Source organism: Eschrichtius robustus, chromosome 14 (assembly GCF_028021215.1).
Source record: "Eschrichtius robustus isolate mEscRob2 chromosome 14, mEscRob2.pri, whole genome shotgun sequence".
Classification (NCBI taxonomy): domain Eukaryota; kingdom Metazoa; phylum Chordata; class Mammalia; order Artiodactyla; family Eschrichtiidae; genus Eschrichtius; species Eschrichtius robustus.
The window spans coordinates 16,639,786-16,661,699 of NC_090837.1; the positions used below are offsets into that span (position 1 = coordinate 16,639,786).

A 21,914-nucleotide genomic window follows, 5' to 3' on the forward strand; every position below is an offset into this window, starting at 1 on the left:
CCTGACATCTATAAAACACTCCATTCAACAACAGGGGAATATATATTCTTCCTAAGTGCACACAGAATATCCTCCAGGATAAACCACATGCTAGGTCATAAGTCTCAATAAACTTCTGAAAATTAAAATTATGTGAAGTTCTCCAACAATAATGGAATTAACCTATAAATCAACAGAAGAAAATTTGGGAAATTTAAAAATATATAGAAACTAAGTAACATGCTTCTAAATAACCAATGAAGAAGAAATAATAAGGGAAATTAGAAAATATTTTGATCTGAAGGAAAATGAAAACACAATAAGCTAAAATGTATGAGCTGCAGCTAAAGCAGCATTTAGATGGAAACACTAAACACTGCTTCAGCTATCAATACCTCTATAACAAAGGAAGATCACAAATCAATAATCTAAGCTTATACCTTGAAAAACTAAAGAACAAACTATACCCAAAGCAAGGAGAAATATTAAAAAGTAGAGTAGAAATCAATAAAGTAGAAAACAGAAAATAGAGAAAAATCAATGAAAACCAAAAGCTGATTCTTTGAAAGGTCAACAAAATTAACAAACCTTTAGCTAGACTGACTGAGAAAGAGAGAAAAAACACAAGTTGTTAACATTAGAAATGGGGGCTTCCCTGGTGGCACAGTGGTTAAGAACCCGCCTGCCAATGCAGGGGACACGGGTTTGAGCCCTGGTCCGGGAAGATCCCACATGCTGTGGGGCAACTAAGCCTGTGTGCCACAACTCCTGAGCCTGCAAGCCACAACTACTGAGCCCGTGCACCACAACTACTGAAGCCCACGCGCCACAACTACTGAAGCCCACGCACCTAGAGCCCGTGCTCCACAACAGGAGAAGCCACTGCAATGAGAAGCCCTGCCGCAACTAGAGAAAAGTCCATGCGCAGCAACGAAGACCCAATGCAGCCATAAATAAATAAATTTATTTTAAAAAAAAATTCCATTCTTAATAGCATCATAAAGAACAAAATATTTAGGAATAAATTTATCAAAAGAAGATCTATACACTAAAGACTCAAACACACTGATAAATAGGGGAAAGCCCGGAAAAAAGTGGAGAGTTACACCATGTTCTTGGCCTAGAAGACAATATTGTTAAGATGGCACTGTCCTCAAACTGACCAACAGATTCTATGGAATCCCTGTCAAAACCCTAGCACACTTTTCTTGGTAGAAATTGACAAGCTGATTCTAAAATTTATTTGGAAATACAAAGAACTTAAATAACCAACTTAATTTTTTTATATATAGAAACCTTCAGTTTCCTAGGTTTTTTGGGGGTTTTTTTTTTGAGATTTGTTATTTATTTATTTTATTTATTTTTGGCTGCTTCAGGTCTTAGTTGCGGCACACAGGATCTTTCGTTACAGCTCACAGGCTTCTCTCTAGTTGCGGCGGGCAGGTTTTCTCTTCTCTAGTTGTGGTACGCAGGCTCCAGGGCATGTGGGCTCTGTAGTTGTGGCACACGGGTTCCAGAGTGCGTGGGCTCTGTAGTCTGCGGCACACAGGCCCTCTAGTTAAGGCGTGCAAGCTCAGCAGTTGTGGCACGCGGGCTTAGTTGCCCTGTGGCATGTGGGATCTTAGTTCCCCAACCAGGGATTGAACCTGCATCCCCTGCATTGTAAGGCAGATTCTTTACCGCTGGACCACCAGGGAAGTCCTGCCAGCTTAATTTTGAAAAAGAAAAACCAAGTTGGTTCTCATGCTACCCAATTTGAAAACTTACCATAAAGCTTCAGTAATCAAATCAGTGTGGCACTGGCATAAGGATAGTCATATGGATCAATGAAACAGAAAAGAGAATCAAACAAACAAAAACAAAAAAAGAAAAGAAAAAGAAAAAAGGAAAAGAAGAAAAAAAAGAGAATCCAAAAATAAACTTATACATTTATGATCAACTGATTTTCAACAAAGGTAATTCAACAAGCAAAAGACAATGTTTTGAACAAATGGTCCTGAAACAATCCCATTTTGGAAAAGTTTCGCCATTTCTTAAAAAGTTAAGCATAAACTTACTGTACTACCCAGTAATTCCACACCTAGGTATTTACCCAGAAGAAAATGAAACATATGTTCACACAAAAACTTGTATGGACAAGTTTTATTTATCATTTTATTCATAGTAGCTAAAAACTGGAAACAATCTAAATGTCCATCAACAGGGGATAAACAATAAAAAGATTCCTCAACAATAAAAAGGAGTGAACTACTAATGCATGCACTAACATGGATGAACCTCAAAAGTACAAGTAAAAGAAGCCAAACACATAAGACTACATATTATATAATTTTGATTATTTGGAATTTCTAGAGAAGACAAAAGAATAGTGACAGAAAGCAGTCCAGTAGTTGTCTGGGATGGGGAGTCACAGTAGAGGCTGACTACAATGAGGCAGAAGGAACTTTCCAGGGATGGGGGTGGGGTGGGGGAGAGGGAGGCGAGATAGAATAATTCTAAAACTGGATTGTGAGGACAGATGCACAGCTCTATAAATTTACTAAAAATTACTGAATTATACACTTACCTTGGGCGAATTTTATGGTATGTGAATTATAACTGCAATTTTTTTAATGTTTTTAAAACTAAGGAAATGAATTTTCATTAAGTTCATAAAGTATTAAAAACTCTGCCATATACAATAGAAAACAAATATGTAAGGCAATCTCTAATCCCAAAATGCTCATTATCCAGGTTTAGCTAAGTGACTTGGGAGTAGTGAAGTCATGGCCTATGGCAGTAGAGACAGAAATGAGAAGACAGAGCCTATGGTTGTAGCCAGTTGGCCTTATCCTAATACCTTAAAGAGTAATAGGATGAGATTTTAAAGTCCAATCCGCCCACTCTCAGGTAATCAGGCAGCAGAAGTTTAAATGTTGTGGTGAGAACCCAGGGAAATAGCTTTTCCAGCTGAACTCCAGAGGTCTCGGTTCTTACCAAATGAGGGAGAGCCTCAAAAAAGCAAAACAATGAATACAACACAATATCACAGACCAAAAGTTTTATTTGACGTGATGCTGGCTTGCTGCCAAGGGAATATATCCTCCTCAGTACTGGTTGTTAGATCAGATATTTTCAACTACACTAATTTGTATCGGTTGGGCACACCCAAATTAGTAGGAAGATTCACCAATGACCTGTTAATAAGTACATGAAGAAAAGCTAAAAAGTTTTAAGAAAATTAGGTTGGACGATAGTGACCGACTGAAGAAAACCCCAACTCTTTCTAAACCATTCTTAGGTTGCTATGAGCTAATATCCATTGACTTCTTACTAAATGTTAGGTACTGTAAGCACATTTAGATACATGTGCTTATTAAATTCTCAAAAAAACCCTAAGCTGAGGAGATTCTTTTATCCTTTTCCTATGGATGAGGAAACTAAGTGACAAAGAAGTGACTTATTCAAGGACACAGTGAAATGAATGGCCAGGCTGAATTTCAACTCATGAGTCAACCTGGAGAAACTACAACCACCACTAAGTAACACTGCTTCCCCGTTTACACATTTGCCCACTTACAACTATGTCCCTGTTCTGCTCAGAACTCTCTGAGATTTCCCCTCCTACTCAGGGTCAAAGCCAAAGTTCCTTCAATGGCCTACAAGGCCCTGTGTATACTGTGGCTTCCCATCACCTATCTCTAACATAATCTATACTGACCCACTGCATTCCAGCCACCTTGTTGTTCCTGGGTCACACGAGACCCGCACCTACCCTCAGGGCCTTTGTACCTGCTGTTCCCACTGCCTATAATATTCTTCCCCAAGACAGTCGAGGTTTGTTCCCTCATTCCCTTCAAAGCTCTATGCAAATGTCACCTCCTCAGGAAAGCCTTCCCTGCCTACCCTTCCTAAAATAGTACTCCCCCCTTTTTAATACTTAATTATATCATCTGGCAATGTTTATTACCTAACTCCACCATCTAGATAGAAGCTCTATGAAAGAGGGACATCTAGGAGTCTGGCTTTGCACGACAAGTGCCTAAGATAGCACCTGGCACGAAGCAGATAATACTTCTTGAATTTAAAAATCTGCCAAATGTATTTTGATTCACAACCCAATCATATAACTTTAGGCAATTCACGACGCTGTACCAATAAAATCCAAACCAAAAGAAAAAAAAATGCATCTATCAAAGTAGTCTTTTAGAACCTTTATTTCTATTATTTAAAATTTGATCTTCCTTAATGTGTATGTTCTGTTTTGATGCCTCGTTTAAATGGTGAATTTTCTTTGAAGTGACTGATGACTTCTATAAACTTTACCACCCCCCAAATTGTTAGACGTGTAAGTTCTTAATTAGTTATTGACTGTAGTGATTGTGTCTTGATGGGGAAAATAACCCCACGTTGCCTGTCCCTCAAGGGAAAATGAAATTCTTAAATGCACAGAGTTGACTTAATACTGTAAAATAAGTAAATAATACATATCAAACTTTAAGCTTCAGTGTTCAATTCACATAAGAATCTAATTTCCTAAGTACAGCTAAATAATAACTTTCTGGCTCCTGTGACTGAATGCCTCAATGTCTGCCTGTTTAAAAGAAAAAGAGTAAAAAGCAGGTTTTTAAAAATGTGTCATTTTATTTAGGTCACTTTGGAACACACATATTTGCTTTTTTTTTGGTTAACAGAGCAGTAAGTTACAGAACACCATTAGCTCCTTCTAAATAAACTTAGTGCTACCTAGGAGGAGAAGGAAAAGGAAACAGGAATAGGGGAGGGACCACACGGAAAAGTGAGAACAACTTATTTGCCAAAGGACAGGTCTTGTAAGAAGGCGATCACCTCCTTCTGCAACAGCAGATTTCAAACAAATCTGGAGCGATGGGTAAGGTCCAGTTCTCCAAGTGGTGTTGCAGCAGATCATCTGAAAGCAAATTCTGATGGAACTTGGGGAATGTTCGAAAACAGTAGTGGGGCCCCCCCTCCGTCCTACTCACATCAAGTATCTCCTCGCCACTCACCTTCCATTCTAGCGAAGCGGGGAATCATATCCCCGCTTTAAGCAGGTAAGTCGGAGAGAGTCGGATGTCCCTCCCTACACACACAAACCCTTCTCCCCAGTGCTGTAAAACGTAGTCCACGGAACCCAGTGAAAACCGAAACCCGGGAGTTGCTCCAAGTTCTCTGCGCTTTCTGAGGTTGGAGCCGAAAGGAATGTCACAGAAACAAAGCGGGGAGGAAGGGGGCATCTCCCCCTTACCTTGATGGCTTTCTCCATGTCGCTCTCCTCCCACATGCTCCGCGGGGCCCGCACGGCCGGGAGCAGCAGAGGCTGCGCAGCTGCCGGATCCCGCCGCAGCCGAAGGAACAAGGGGCTCAGCACTCGGGGCCCTGGGTCTCGGGGAGACGGGCAGTAGCCGCCCCCGGGGACCTGCGGGGATGAGGGCCCCGACGCCGGCTCGGCCTCGGCGGGCGGCTCTAGGCTGGGGGCGGCGGCGGCAGCGGCCCCCGGGAACAAGCCTTTGTGCTGGGCCCCGCGCGGCCGCCTCCCAGCCTCATCCCCGGCCGGGGAGGCAGGCTCCCGGGGCAGGGCGAGGCGGGGAAGGCCCCGATCCGGGGCGATGTGCTGGGGCCTCGCGGGGCCGCCGCTTAGGCCCGGGCTCGCCAGGTCCTGAGGAGGAACCTGCGCCTCCGCCTCCGCCGCCGGCACCGCCGCGAAGCCGAGGCCGAGCCCACCGCCGCCGCTGCCGCTGCTCCCGCTGCCGCTTCAGCGCCACACATCGCCGGGACACCCGCGCCGGGCAGCCCCGCCAGCCGCCCGCTTGCCGGCGCTGTGCCCCGCCTGAGCTCCGGGCCGCCCCTCCTGCCGCCCGACTTCGTGTCCCCACGGCTCCACGTGCCTCTCGTCACGGTCCGCTGCGGTTTCCGAGCCGCCCCCGAACCAAGCAGTTGACTTGCAGGCGTCCGCCAAGGCCTCCCCAAGGTGGCTCCACACCCAGGATAGGCCCCCGGGCCCTCCGCAGCGCTGGCGCCGAGTTGATGACGTAAAAGGCTCGGGCTCGCGGGGCGGGGCTATTGGACCTCACCACCGGACTCTAGTGGCTGCGCGAGCGTTTCTCTTTTCTCCCAGCGCCGCGGACGAGATTTGTGCCGCCAGAAACACCCTGCGGAAGGAGCCGGGGATATCGACTCGTGATAGAGAAGACGAAACTGAGGCCACGGGCGGGTCCTGCGGTAACAATTATATATAATAATAGTTATATATACGGAGCGTTTATTTTACGTGACGCTCTTTTCTTCTCTTAGTTCCTTTCTCCTTTATAAAGTAGGCATTTGGCCTTTTCAGGTAAGTATGTGCTTATTACGTGTTAACGGATGCAGTAACTGAGGCTTTCAGAGAGCGGCACTCATTTGCGCACGGCTGAGAAGTGGGCAAGTCCGAACCGGCATCCAGGTTTGTGCTCCTTACACGACACCAACAATCTGTCAAAGAACCTTGCAGGAGCTTTTGGTTAATCACCTCTTGATGCCTCTTCATTCATTCACTTATTTACTGAGCACAGCTGTGTGCCACGCCTACTCGACCCTGGGGAAACAGTAGAAAAAAGACACGGTACCTGCTCATGGATCTTATTTTCAGGAAAGGGAAGCAGAAAGTAAAGAGGGAAAAAACACAGTTTGTGGATACTAAAAAGAAAGTAAACAGGATGCTGAGGTAAGAGAATAACTGGGTGTGGGGACTTTTTCCAAGTAGATGATCAGGGAAGGTCTCCCAGGCCGTAACCTTGAAGCTGAGACCTCTAATGAGAAGGAACTGTCTATTGGAAATCCAAGGGGATTTCTGAGCAGATGGAACAGCAAGTGCAAAAGTCTTAAAGTGGAAGTAAGGTAAATGTGGTCAAGGAGCAGCAAGATCATTGCAGCTGGAGTAGGGTGAGTAGCAGAGAGTGATAAAGGATGAGGTTGGAGAGGTGGGCAGGGGTTGTATCATATACACCCTTAGGGGTCATGGTGAGAACTTTGGGTTTTATTCTAAGCCACTGGAAGGTTTTAAACTAAAGAGTGATATGATCAAATTTATGTTTTAAAAGATAAGATTCTGCTGTATGGAGAATGAAATATGGGCAAGTGAAAGTGGAGACATGGAGAGTTATTAAAATGCTTTTGGAATAACCCAGATTATTATGAAGCTTGAACTAAGAAAGTGGCAGTAAAGATAGAATAGATGGGTTTATGATATGTTTTGGAGGTAGAGTTGAAAGGACTTCCTGAAGGACTCCACGTGGAAGATGAAAATAAGAAACAAATCAAGGGGACTTCCCTGGCGGTCCAGTGGTTAAGACTCTGCACTTCCACTGCAGGGGTCACGGGTTCGATCCCTGGTGGGGAACTAAGATCCCACATCCCACGTAGCACGGCCAAAAAAACAAAAACAAATCAAGAATAACTTCCAGGAGACTGCCTTAAGCAACTTGCATGGATGGTGGTGCCATTCAGTGAATGAAAGACTCAGATGAGAGTGAAGGCAGGGAATCCAGAGTTCTTTTTTATCTGGTTAATTTGAGGTTCTTGAGTAACGTACCAGAGAATAAGTCAAGTATTTGACTTATTTAGTTGTCCTCTTTGTTGGCCATACACCTACAGTACATTCCTCAACCCCCTTAAAGTGGCCATATGCCTATGCTCTCCCCCAGTGGAAAGTGAGCAGAAGAGATGTGCACATATCCAGGCCTGGCCCAGAAAATCTGTCAACAGATGCTCTTACTTACTCTGCCAGCTGGAAGATGATGACCAGGTTCTGGAGAAGGGAAGGCTTTAAGATGGAAGATACCTGGGTGGAGGAGAACTCTGCCCTGTTGACCTAAACATCCACTCAGCATTGTTATATGAGGGGGGAAAAAAAAAACCTCTTGTGTTGAGCTTTTATCTATTTACGTCTCTTTATTATAGCAGCTTTGCTTATGCTACCTAATACAAATAAGAACAGTGACCCAGCAGTGAACTTTGGGAGAAAATTTCGAAATGACTTTAATTGACATTATCTATAACAGGAAATAGAAGTTACCTTGGATTCATTCATTCATTCATTAAGAATTTATCAAGTGCCTCTCTGTGCCAGGCACTGTGCTACATAGTAGAGATGCAGAGATGAAATCCCTGCCTTAAATGTTCTGAGTCTGGCGGTTAAACTTATTGGCTGTTATCTGCACATACTATCCCTCTATCTAGAGACTTACTCTCCCCACCCAACACACACACACAGCCCAATCTCTACACAGTCTTCAACCACATTCTAAATACTATTTTATCAGAAAGAGTAGGCCTGATCCTTGGTTCAATCTAAATCAGATATTCCTATTACCTCATAATTTACTTCCTTGTACTTATCACAATTTTAATTTATATATCCACTTGCTTTTTTTCTTTAGTGTTCTCTCCCACACTAGACTAAATACTCTCAAAAAGGGAAAGAATCTTGTCTGTATTACTGGTCACATCCCCAACACCCAGCCCACTGTAGGTGTTTAATAAATATTTGTTGAAGGAATCAAGGAATGGAGAAGGCAGAGCCCTGAGGAAGGAGAGGTTTCCTCCATTTTTTCCACTTTTTTGCTGGGGAGGTAGTAGACAGCCTAAGGTAGCCTTCAGTGATGCCCACCTCTTGGTATTCATGATCTTGTTTAATCCCCTCACCCTGCTTGTGGGCTGATCTAGTGACTTGCTTCTAATGATGGGATGGCATGTCTGAGATTAGGTTGCAAAAAGTCTGTGGCTTCCATCTTGGGTACCCCTCTCTTGCTCTCCTATTCTCTTGCTTATTTGCTCTGAGGAAAGCCAGGTCAAAAATGTGAGCTGCTGTATTAGTTTCCTGGGGCTGCCATAACAAACTACCACAAACTGGGTGGCTTAAAACAACAGAAATTCTCTACAGTTCTGGAGGCCAAAAGTCTGAAATCCAGGTGTCATAAGGGCCATGCTCCCCTGAAGACTCTAGGGAAAAGTGGAGTCTTCCAGCAGTCCTTGGCATTCCTTGGCTTATAGGTACATTATTCTAATCTCTGCCTCGATCTCCACATGACCTTTTCTGTGTGCCTCTATGTTCTCTCTCCTTATGAGGACACCAGTCATTGGATTTAGGGCCCACCCAAATTTAGTATGACCTCATCTTAACCTAACTAATTACATCTGCAGAGACCCTATTTCTGCATTCTGAGGTTCCATGTGAACATGAATGGGGGAGGGGATACTAATCAGCCCACTATAGTTGCCCAATAGAGGGCTCCATGTGTCAAGGAACTAATGTCCCGCCAACTGTCAGTGAGAACCTGAGGCCTGGCCAGTGGTCACATAAATGAGCTTAGAATGGATCCTCACCTAGTTGAGCCCTGAGATGATTGCAGCCTTGGCCAACAACTTGATTGCAACCTTCTGTACCAGGGGCACCCAGCTAAGCTGTGTCCAAATTCCTGACCCACAGAAACTGTGACATAATAACTGTTTTTAAAGCACTAAATTTAGGGGCAATTTGTCATGCAGCATAGATAACTAATACAGATTTTGGTGCCTGGAAATGGGGTGCTGTCATAACAACTACCTAAAATGTGGGAGTGGTTTGGAACCAGGCAGTGGACAGAAGCAGGAAAGATTTTGAGGAGTGTGTTAGAGACAGCCTAAATTATCTTGAACAAACTTAGTAGGAATCTGGACTTTGATGATGCTGCCAATGAGAGCTCAAAAGGAAGTAAGGAACATGTTATTGGAAACTGAAGGAAAGAGGATCCTTGTTATGAAGTGGCAGAAGGTTTAGCGACAGTATCGTCTGCAAGTATGTGGAAAGAGAAAATATTCCTAGTGAACTGGGTGATCTAACTAAAGCAGTTACCAAGCAGAAGGTGCTGCCTGGCTTCGTCTTGCTTCTTGTAGTAAAATGGGAGAAGAGAGATAAATTATTGAACAATAAGGAGTCAGGACTTGATGATTTTGAAATTTTTTAGTCTCTCTAGATGGCAACCAGAGCTAAAATTAAGCTATGGCTTTCAAGCAAAATCAAATCCAGGGTCCTGTAAGGAAACCATGATCTGTCTTTGTCAGCTCAGGCTGCTATTAGAAAATATATGGCCCTGCAGATGCATGTCCTTCTCACATGCAAAATATATTCACTTCATTCCAACAGCTCCAAAGTCTTAACTCTTCAGAATCAACTCTAATGTCTAAAGTATCTACATACTATTGGACTTCCCTGGTGGTCCAGTGGTTAAGACACCATGCTTCCATTGCAGGGGGCATGGGTTCGATCCCTGGTCAGGGAACTAAGATCCAACATACTGTGTGGTGCGGTCAAAAAAAGAATAAAGCTTTCCTTAAAAAAATAAATACTACCTAAATCAGATATAGGTGACACTCCTAGGTATGATTCATCTTGAAACAAAATTCCTCTCTAGCTGTGAATCTGTGAAACCAGATAAGTTATCTACTTCCAAAATACAGTGGTGGGATAGGCATAGGGTAGACATTCTCATTCCAAAAAGGAGTAATCAGAAGAAAGAAAGGAGTAATCAGAAGGAAGAAAGGAGTGATGGGTCCCAAGCAAGTCCAATTCTAGCAAGGCAAATACCTTTAGATCTTAAGGCTCGAGAATAATCCTCTTTGGTTTGATGCTCTGCCCTCTGGATCCACTGGGTTGTGGTCCTGCCTTTGCAGCTTTGCCCAGGCAAGGGTCCTGCCCCCATGACTTCAGATGAAGCCTGTCTGTCCTGTTGAAACCAAGGTGATGGCCCTGATGATTTCTGAATTGCTTTTGGGATCATTCTTCCCCTTTCTTGAATAGTGCACATTCATAGCCAAGTAGCTGTATCATCCTGTCCTGTAGAATCAACATCTGAAAGCCTTCCTTCATTTCTTCCCATCTCAGTCCCCTTCAGTACAAACAGGCAGTGTTTCTGTTCCTATAATCCAATAATCTCTATCATTTGATAGTCCAACCACATCCTTCAGTGTTCTCTTCCAAACACATTTGCTCATTTTTGGGATATGGACAGGCTGAGAATTTTCCAAAGCATTAAATTCTGGTTCCCTTTGCTTAACAATTCCTTCTTCAAGTCATCTCTTTCCTTTCACATTTTATTGTAAGCAGTCAGGAGGAAGCAAGCTACTCTTCAAACACTTTATTTATAAATCTCTTCACTGAATATTCATTTTCTTTTTTTCACAAATATGACTTAAATATTCAACTTTGATCTTTTACTTGCAGCAGGATTTTTTCTTTTTTATTAAGTTTTATTGGAGTATAGTTGACTTACAATATTGTGTTAGTTTCAAGTGTACAGCAAAATAATTCAGTTATTGAATATTCATTTTCATTGCTCTCCAGCTGTACCTTGCAAAAACACTAGGACACAGTTCAGCCAAGTTCTTTGCCACTTTATAACAAGGATCATCTGTTCTCCATTGTCCAACAGCATGTTCCTCATTTCCCTCTAAGACCTCAACAAAGTGGACCTTACCATCCATATTTCTGCCAACACTCTGTTCATGATTATTTATGTGTTTGCTAAGAAAATGGAAGCTTTCTCTCCAGCTCTCCTCTTTTCCTTCTGAGCCCTCACCAGAAACATCTATCTTTCTAGCATGTACTTCCAAATTCTTCCAACTTCCACCCTTTCTCCAGTTCAAAAGCTGCTTCCACATTTTTAGGTAATTGTTATAGCAGCACCCCACTTCTCAGTACCAAAATCTGTCGTAGCTTGGGCTGCTATAACGAAATACTGTAGACTGGGTGTCTTTGAATTAGACATTTATGGGTGTGGCCAAGATGATGGAGTGGGAAGACCCTGAGCTCACCTCCACCCATCGGCACACCAAAATTACAACTATTTACAGAGCAACTATTGATGAGAATGACCTGAAGATCAGCAGATTTTCCACAACTAAAGGTGGAAAGAAGGAACTACAGGGAATTCCCTGGAGGTCCAATAGTTAAGACTCTGTTTTCACTGCCAAGGGCCTGGGTTCAGTCCCTGGTCAGGGAACTAAGATCCCACAAGTTGTGCAGTGTGGCCAAAAAGAAAAAAAAAGAAAGGGAACCACAACCAGGCAGATAGGAGGGGCAGAGATACAGTATAGTTAAGACCCACACCTTCAGGGTAGGCTATCCAGAAAAGTCCAGCCCCAAAACGTCTGGCTTTGAAGACGAGAGGGGCTTCTGTATGGGAGAACCAGAGGGCTATAGGAAACAGACTTGGCTCTTAAAGGACATATGCAAAATCTCACATGCTCTGAGACCTAGTACAGAGGCAGTAATTTGAAAGGAGCCTGGGTCAGACCCACTTGCTGATCTCGGAGAGCCTCCAGGAGAGGCAGGAGGCAACTGGGACTCCCCATGGGGACATAGACTCTGGCGGCAGCCATTTTTAGGAGCTCATTCTACCATGACATTGGTTCTGCCAAGTGCCATTTTGGAGTCCTACTAGCCTATTAGTACCAGGGCCTTACCACCACCAGCCAGTTGGGGATCCCAGGATCCCCAAGCTGAACAGCCAGCCATGCAGGGATCTGCCCCGCCCACCAGTGGGCCAGCAGCCTCCACATAAGGCAGGGCCTGGCAGCCAACTGGGCTGGAGGCCAGCCCTGCCTACCAGTGTGCTCAAAGCAGTCAGCCCCGTGACAACAGAAGGACCCATGCAACCCACATGGGGGCACCCCTAGAGCGTATAGCTCTGGTAACCAGAGGAGAAGGTGCTGCTAAGCCCCATAGGACATCTCTTATATAAGGCCACTTCTCCAAGATTGAGAATTGTATCCAATCTACCTAATACATAGAAATAAAAACAGAAGTAGGCAAAATGAAGCAATAGAGGAATATGTTCCAAACAAAGGAACAAGGTAAAACCCCAGAAAAAGACTAAGCAAAGTGGAGATAAGTAATCTAACCATTAAAGAATTCAAGGTAATGATTATAAAGATGTTCAGTGAACTCAGGAGAAGAACGGATGAACACAGAAGCTTAACAAAATATAAAGAAGAACCAAACAGCTGAAGAATACAATAGTGGAAATAAAAAATACACAAGAAGGAATCAACAATAGAATATACAGAAGAACAGATCAGCAAACTGGAAGACAGAGTAGTGGAAATCACCCAAACTGAACACAAAAAAGGAAAAAGAATTCTGAAAAATAAGAATAGTTTAAGGTACCTCTGGGACAACATCAAGCATACTGAAGTTCACATTATAGGGTCCCAGAAGGAGAAGAGAGACAGAAAGGGGCAGAGAACTTACTTGAAGACATAATAGCTGAAAATTTCCCTATCCAAGGAAAGGAAACAGACATCCAGGACCAGGAAGCACAGAGAGGTCCACACCAAGACACATTGTAACTAAAATAGAAAAAAAAATTAAAGAGAAAACATTAAAAGCAGCAAGGGAAAAGGAACTAGTTACATACAAGGGAACTCCTATAAGACTGTCAGCTGACTTTTCAGCAGAAACTTTGCAGGCCAGAAGGAAATGGCACAATATATTTAAAGTGATGAAATGAAAAAACCTACAACCAATAATATTCTACCCAGCAAGGTTATAATTCAGATTTGAATGAAAGACAAAGAGTTTTACAGACAAGCAAAAGCTAAAAGAGTTCAGTACCAATAAGCCAGCTTAACAAGAAATGTGAAAGGGACTTCTCTGAGTGAAAAGGAAAAGACCACAGGACTTCCCTGGTGGTCCAGTGGTAAAGAACCCGCCTTAACAATGCATGGGACGTGGGTTCAATCCCTGGTCAGGGAACTAAGATCCCACATGCCACGGGGCAACTAAGTCCATGTACCACAACTACTGAGCTCACGTGCCTCAACTAGAGCCCGCGCGCCACAACTACAGAGCCCACGTGCCCTGGAGCCTGTGTGCCACAACTAGAAAAGAGAAAACCCACACGTCACAACTAGAGAGAAGCCTGTGCACCGCAATGAAAGATTCTGCATGCCGCAACTAAGACCCGATGCAGCCAAAAATAAATTAAATAAATAAATAAATGATAAATCTTTAAAAAAGAGAGAAAAGACCACAACTAGAAATATAAAAATTACGAAAGGAAAAATGTAAAGGCAAATATACAGTAAAGGTAGTAGGTCAACCACTTATAAGGCTAGTAGAAAGGTTAAAAGACAAAAGTAGTGGGCTTCCCTGGTGGCGCCGTGGTTGAGAATCTGCCTGCCAATGCAGGGGACACGGGTTCGAGCCCTGGTTTGGGAAGATCCCACATGCCACGGAGCAGCTGGGCCTGTGAGCCACAACTACTGAGCCTGCGCGTCTGGAGCCTGTGCTCCGCAACAAGAGAGGCCACAATAGTGAGAGGCCCGCGCACCGCGATGAAGAGTGGCCCCTGCTTGCCGCAACTAGAGGAGGCCCTCACACAGAAACGAAGACCCAACACAGCCAAAATAAATAAATTAATTAATTAATTTAAAAAAAAAGACAAAAGTAGTAAAATTATCTATATCCATAATCAGTAGTTAAGGGCTACGCAAAACAAAAAGACATAAAATATGGTTTCAAAAACATTAAATATTAAACACAGTGGTGAGTAAATATGCAGGGTGGTTAGAACGTGTTCAAACTTAAGAGATCAACTTAAAATAATCTCATATGTATATATGATTGTTATATATAAACCTCATAGTAACCACAACCCAAAAATCTATGATAGATACACACACAAGAAAGACAAAGGAATCCAAACATAACACTAAGGATAGCCATCAAATCACAGAGGAAGAAAGCTAAAGAAGAAGAAACGAACAAAAGAGAACTACAAAAATAACCAGAAAACAGTTAACACAATGGCAACAAATACATATCTATCAATAATTACTTTAAATGTAAATGGATTAAATGCTCCAATTAAAAGATTTCGAGTGGTTGAATGGTTAAAAAAAAAAAAAGACCCATATATATGGTGCCTACAAAAGATTCACTTCAGATCTAAAGACAAACAAATTGAAAGTGAGGGGATGGGAAAAGGTATTCCATGCAAATGGAAATAAAAAGGTTGAGATAGCAATACTTACATCAGACAAAACAGACTTTAAAACAAAGACCGTAATGAGACAAAGAAGGACATTAGATAATGATAAAGGGATCTAACCAATAAGAAGATACAACAATTATATATGTACCCAACACAGGAGCATCTAAATACATAAGGCAAATATTAACAAATATAAAGGGAGAAGTTGACAGTAACATATCATTGTAGGGGACTTTAACGTCACATTTACATCAATGGACAGATCATCCAGACAGAAAATCAATAAGGAAACACTGGCCTTAAGTGACACATTAGACCAGATGGACTTAATAGATGTAAATAGAACTTTTTATCCAAAAGCTGCAGACTGAAAATTCTTTTCAAGGGCACATGGAACATTATCCAGGAAAGATCACGAGTCTCAATAAATTTAAGAGAACTGAAATTGTATCAAGCATCTTTTCCAGCCAGTGATAGAAGACTAGAAGTCAACTACAAGAAAAAAATGGCAAAAAATACAAACACGTGGAGACTAAACAATATGCTACTAAACAACCAATTGTTCACCAAAGAAATCAAAGAGGAAATTTAAAAATACCTGGAGACAAATGAAAATGGAAACACAGTGATCCAAAATCTATGGGATGCGGCAAAAGCAGTTCTAAGAGGAGAGTTTATAGTGATACAAGCCTACCTCAGAAACAAGAAAAAAAATCTCAAACAACCAAACTTTACACCTAAAGGAACTAGAAAAAGAGGAGCAAACAAAACCCAAAATTAGTTGAAGGAAAGAAATCATAAAGATCAGAGCAGAAATAAGTACAATAGAGATTAAAAAGGCAACAAAAAAGATCAATGAAACTAAGAGGTGTTTCTTTGAAAAGAGAAAATTTAGTCAGACTCATCAAGAAAAAAAGAGAAAGGGCTCCAATAAATAATTAAAGATGAAAGGGAAGTTACAACCAACACCACAGAAGTACAAAGGATCATAAGAGATTACTACAAACAATTATGTCAATAAAATGGACAACCTAGAAGAAACGGATATATTGCTAGAAATGTACAATCTACCAAGACTGAGGCAGGAAGAAATGGAAAATATAAAGAGACCAATTACCAGTAATGAAATTGAATCAGTAATTTTTAAAAACTCCCAACAGGGACTTCCCTGGCAGTCCAGTGGTTAGGACTCTGTGCTTCCACTGCAGGGGGCCCGGGTTTGATTCCTTGTTGGGGAACTAGGATCCTGCAAGCTGCAAGGCACAGCCAAAAAAAAGTGAAAGCAGACAGACAAAATGTCACATACTGTATGACGCCACTTATGTGAAATATCCAGAGTAGGCAAATCCCTAGAGACAAAGTAGATTAGTGATTGCCAGGGGCTGGGGTGGGGGGAGTAGGAGGGATTAGGGGATGACAGCCAAGGAGTACAGGTTTCTTTTTACAGCAGTCAAAATGTTGTAAAATCTATTATGGTGATAGATGTATAATTCTGTGAACATACTAAAAAAATTCAATTGTACTCTTTAGATAAATGGGTGAATTGTATGGTATGTGAATTATACCTCAGTAAAGGCATTTTAATGAGGAAAGGGGGTGGGGGAAGAAGGAAGGAAGGAAGAAAATAGGAAGGAACCATCCTTTCTTGTGATAAATCAGTGTCTCTCAAACTTCAATGCACAGACTGACCCCTGAGGACCTTATTAAAATGCAGATTTTGATTCATTAGGTGTGGGGTGGAACCTGGGAATCTGCATTGCTAAGAAGCTGCCCGGTGCTGCAGATGCTGCCAGTTGGTCCTGGACCACACTGATGAGTGAGTGTAGACACCTCCAGGGTGCCCATCACCCAACAGCCCCTGCTTAGGGGATGGGCTTAACATCCAGTGAGTACCATGTGACCCCATCCTGCAGCCACAGCTGACTGGCTCAGGAATGGACTTCTGGGCCAAGCTGGACCTATCAGAAGCTCATGGGAACTGAGACTGGAACATTAAGCCAGCCGTGAGTCGTGTTGTCCAGGCTGAGGCAGTCATCGTCTGCTGCATGAATATTTAAGCAGTGAAAGCCAATCTGCAGAGAAAGGAGAAGGCTGTGGAGAGAAGCAAAGAGGAGCAGCATCCAGTCTCTCTTGGTACTTACTGTCCCTCATCCTGCCCCAAACATCTCCCTTCTGCTTGATAACTCAGATTGACGTCTTGACCCTCTGAGTGTCGCCGAGTGATCACTTAATGGACATTTAAGTTGTTTGAAGTTTTCTGCTATCACAAATAGTGCTCGGAAAGAGCACTTAGGAAATAAACATATTTTGTCCACTTGTCCATTTGTTATCTTGGATAAATTTTTAGCAGTGGATTCCTACCAGAAGAGTCATACCACGTTATATTCTCCTATAGTATGAGAGCATGCACTGGTTTTTTACCTAAATTTCTGTTCCTCAAATACAGCATAATAAAATTTGACGGTCTGTGAATGGAAAGTTCTAGCATTTGCTGAACTTGACTCAGTTCAAATCCTTCAGCCTCTCAAGAGTTGGAAGGGACCCTAGCAATCATCAAGTCCAGCCCTGTGCCCACAGTGCAGCTCTGCATTGCTGCGGCTCCTCAGCCCCTGCTGGAACCCTTCCCTTGACCTGGCAGGAACCTTCCCACACGCAGCTTTTTCTGCCCATTGCCAGAGATTTCCTGCTTGCTTCCCTCACTGTTCACTCACTGGCTCGTGTCTCTCCTTTGGGAGCCACAGAAACATCATCCCTCTTCTGGGATAGCTCCTCAGATGTCTCACTTGGTAGTTTTTTTTTTTTTAAGTATTATTTTGGTAAAAACTGTAAAACATCAAATTTACCATCTTAATTATTTCTAAGTGTATAAATTAGTAGTTTTAAGTATATTCACAGAACTTTTTCATCTTGCAAAAGTGAACCTCTGTACCCATTAAACAGCCACTTCACTTGGTAGCCTTTTGAAGCCCCAAGGGGAAAGTAAGATTCTGAAAAGGCACAATTTCCAAAGAGTTATCTCATTTGACGACGTGTGATTCCCACTTTTCAGCTGAGAAACAAGACACAGAGATTACCTCAAACGAGACACAGGAACATGACATTTTGATATAGCTTTAAAAATAAACCATTAAATGCTCAGATGATTATGGTGATGATGGTTTTTATTGTTGTTATTGCCAGGTAATATACTGAACTGATATCCTTATCTCCACCCTTTGCAATGGGATTGAAGAGAGGAATCAGTAGGAGTCAGAAAAGAGTGAAGGGCGGGTGCTATCTTAGTCTATTCGAGCTGCTCCAACAAAATGCCACAAACTGGGTGGCTCAGAAGCAAAAGGAATGTATTTCTCACAGTTCTGGAGGATAGAAGTCTGAGGCCAGAGTGCCAACACGGTTTGGGTGAGGGCCCTCTTCCTGGATCATAGCTGGCATGTAAGAGTCTCCAAGGAGGCAGAGTAGGACCAGGAAATATCACCAGCTTCCCCCAGGATAATCCTGTTCCTCAGATGTTTCTAGTGTTGTCAAAAGCTCCCACAAGTATTGGGTCAGTGTGTATCAAATGAAATTCCCCGTATTAGGTAACTGAACTGTGGTTACATAAGGGAGTATCCAAGATAAAAATTCAAACACAATAAAGTATTAAGAAGTAAATGGGGGATTCCCTGGTGGTGCAGTGGTTGAGAATCTGCCTGCCAATGCAGGGGACACGGGTTCGAGCCCTGGTCTGGGAAGATCCCACATGCCACGGAGCAACTGGGCCCGTGAGCCACAACTACTGAGCCTGCACGTCTGGAACCTGTGCTCCGCAACAAGAGAGGCCGCGACAGTGAGAGGCCCGCGCACCGCGATGAAGAGTGGCCCCTGCTTGCCGCAACTAGAGAAAGCCCTCACACACAAACGAAGACCCAACACAGCCAAAAATAAATCAATAAATAAATAAATTTAAAATCATGTCATTCCCCTGCTTAAATCTCAATCAATTCCAATTAAAAAAAAAAAACTGGTTAGTATCTAACTCTTTAAAAAAAAAAAAGAAGTAAATGGGCATGATGCCTGCAACTAACTCATAGATGGTCCAGAAAAAAAAGAAAATATATAATGGGAGTTGGTGGGTAAGAAGGGATAGAGCAAATGGGAGAAAATGCTAAAAATGGATGAATTTGGGTAGAGTATATGAGAGATTGTACTTTTCTCAGAACTCGTTTGAAATAATTTCAAAATAAAAAATAAGGAGCAAACACAGGTCTTTCTGAAGGAAGTTCAGATCCCTCTCATATTAAGGAAATGAGGGTTCCTGTATGGAAGGGTCAAAGAATGACCTGATACATTTTTTCCTCAGGCAGTGGTTCTCAAAGTGTGGCCGCCAGACCAGCAGCATCAGCATCACCTGGCACTTAGTAGATACACAGTAAATATTTCTTCCTGGGGCCACCAGACTGGGAACCAGGGGTGTATTTCACTGAACATTTTTTTACCGTGTTTATTTATTTCCTTTTCAGAAAAGGGTTAATAAAATCAATATAAATGAATATCAGTTCCCTTTTATTCTTCACAAAAGAGCTGAGTGAGAGCTGGATGTGACTGTAGGGATCGTGAGGAGATGGAGGCCCAGAGGTAATGCGGCTAATTTTTTTAAATTAAGGTTAAACTCACATAACACAAAATTGACCATTTTAAAGTAAACAATTCAGTGACATTCAGTACATTCACAGTGTTGTGCAACTATCACCTCTATCTAGTTTGAAAACATTTTCATCATCCCCAAAGGAAACCCATATCTATTATCCATCCCCTTTCCTCCTTTCCCCAGCCCCTGGCAACTACCAATCTACTTCCTGTCTCTATGGATTTACCTATTCTCAACATTTCATAAACATGGAATCAGACAATATGTGGCCTTTTATGTTCAGCTTCTTTCACTTAGCATCATGTTTTTGAGGTTCATCTATACTATAGCATGTATCAGTGCTTCATTACTTCTTTATGGTTGAATAATATTTCATTATGTGAATGAACCACATTTTGTTTATCCATTCATCTGTTGATAGACATTTGTGTTGTTTCCACCTTTTGGCTACTGTGAATAGTACTGTGAACATTCGTGAACAAGTTTTTGTTGGAGTCCCTGTTTTCAGTTATTCTGGGTATGTGACCCTGGCCTCTTGATTCTCTCATTGCATTTGCCTGCTAGGTATTGCCCATGTACAGTCGTGTTGTATGTAACACCATGTTTTGTTTTGTTTTGCTTGTTTTAACCATTTTTAAAATTGAAGTATAGTTAATTTACAATGTTATATTAGTTCCACGTATATAGAAAAGTGATTCAGTTATATGTAATATATATATATATATATATATATATATATATATATATATATATATATATATATATATATTTTCAGATTCATTTACATTATAGGTTATTACAAGATATTGAATATAGTTCCCTGTGCTATACAGTAGGTCCCTGTTTGTCTATTTTATACATAGTAGTGTGTATATGTTAATCCCAAACTCGTAATTTATCTCCCCGCCCACTATACCCTTTAGTAACCGTAAGTTTGAGTCTTTTTCTGTTTTGTAAATAAATTAATATGTGTAGCACCATCTTTGAAAGACACCAGCCTGGTAGGTCTAGCCTATCAGCTCTCGGAGAGGATAACACTGTAGTTGTACTTATTGGCCACGAGTTGGCGCCTAGACTTAGAAAACGCCTCATCAGCTCGGTTCTCGGGGCTGCGTAGTTCCTTGTGTCCTTCATTCAGCCATTTCCTCTTGGGCACTGGGCAAGGCTAAAGGCAGAAACAGCAGCTTTACACCCAATACTCCTGTGACTGACCCATATCCAAATACCCAGAGAGATTAGGTTATAACCTGAGAACTTTTTGCTTAGACAGCTAGTGTTCTAACTGGTTTCTGTCACTAAAAGCACAAGGAAATTAATGTGTCTAGGATGTCAGAATCAACATTATAGACATTTCTTAATAGCTAGCATTTCCTTTGTTATTTGTCAGTTTAGAAAACAGATTCTCTTACAATGAGTCTAATTCACAGGGACTGGGGGCAAGAAACATTACATTCCTCTGTTTTCTCCAATTCACCCCTACAGGGGTTTTGGCAACACTGAAATATTAAAAGGTCGGCAGTAACTCAGGAAACTCTCAAATCTCTGTCTTCTTCAGATAAGAGCACCAATATTCTTTGGGGGATCCATCCCTCCCTCATTTTCAGCCCAGATGGACTAGAGGGGACTCCAGTCCTGGCCACAAGGGTGGACCATTATGACTCAGGTCTAAGTGAATCATCACATCTCAACCCTCTGGCCACAGTGACTGGTCGAGGGAGGGGCAGGATGTCACATCAACTGGACCAATTAACATGAACCTCAGGGTCTTTGCTGGGGCTAGCAAAAAGGGACTTTCTCCTAGCCAGTGGAGTTGAGTCTGGCTGGGTGTGAGACGAGAGCTGTTGAGGTCAGTTGGCTCTTCTAAGGATCCAGACCCACCAGAACCAAAATGGGTATGGTCTAAAAATGAAGCCCACCTGGCAGAGGTGGAGCCAAGAGATGGAAACTTTTTGAACTTCTGAATCAAGCCATGGCCAAAGCTGAGATGTCAGGATTTTGGAATATAGGAACCATTTTTTTACACTGGTTTGAATTTGGTTTTCTGACACTTGCAACTAAAATATTCTTAATACACTGTCTGTTTAGAAAATCTTCCCAGTACTCTCACCCTACATCATGAGATTTGGATTAAATTGGTGGTAAGGTTAGGCAAAGGAGAGGCATCACCCTAAATTTTGAGGGTACTGTTTCACATCATGGTAGGGATTGCTATTTGCCTCCCCAAATCCATTTTCCTTTTCTTCTTTAGAACTAAGAACTTCAGTTTTAGCTAGGCATGCTGATCCCTGGCTAAAAAGACA

At 42.2% G+C, this 21,914-nt stretch overlaps 2 protein-coding genes across 3 annotated transcripts in view; one reads left to right on the forward strand and one right to left on the reverse strand.

Annotated features, from left to right (window-relative positions):
- The window catches only part of MAPKAPK5 (MAPK activated protein kinase 5), a 43,459-nt gene extending 37,830 nt beyond the window's left edge, over positions 1 to 5,629 (reverse strand). For both annotated transcript variants that reach the window (XM_068563793.1, XM_068563792.1), the window contains exon 1: positions 5,225 to 5,629. In XM_068563793.1, the coding sequence (XP_068419894.1) occupies positions 5,225 to 5,260 (36 nt within the window). In that variant the 5' untranslated portion in view covers positions 5,261 to 5,629. The remainder of the gene's footprint in view (positions 1 to 5,224) is intronic.
- TMEM116 (transmembrane protein 116) overlaps positions 1 to 21,914 on the forward strand; it is a 216,037-nt gene that overhangs the window by 186,145 nt on the left and 7,978 nt on the right. The gene's annotated exons all lie outside the window — the stretch shown is intronic.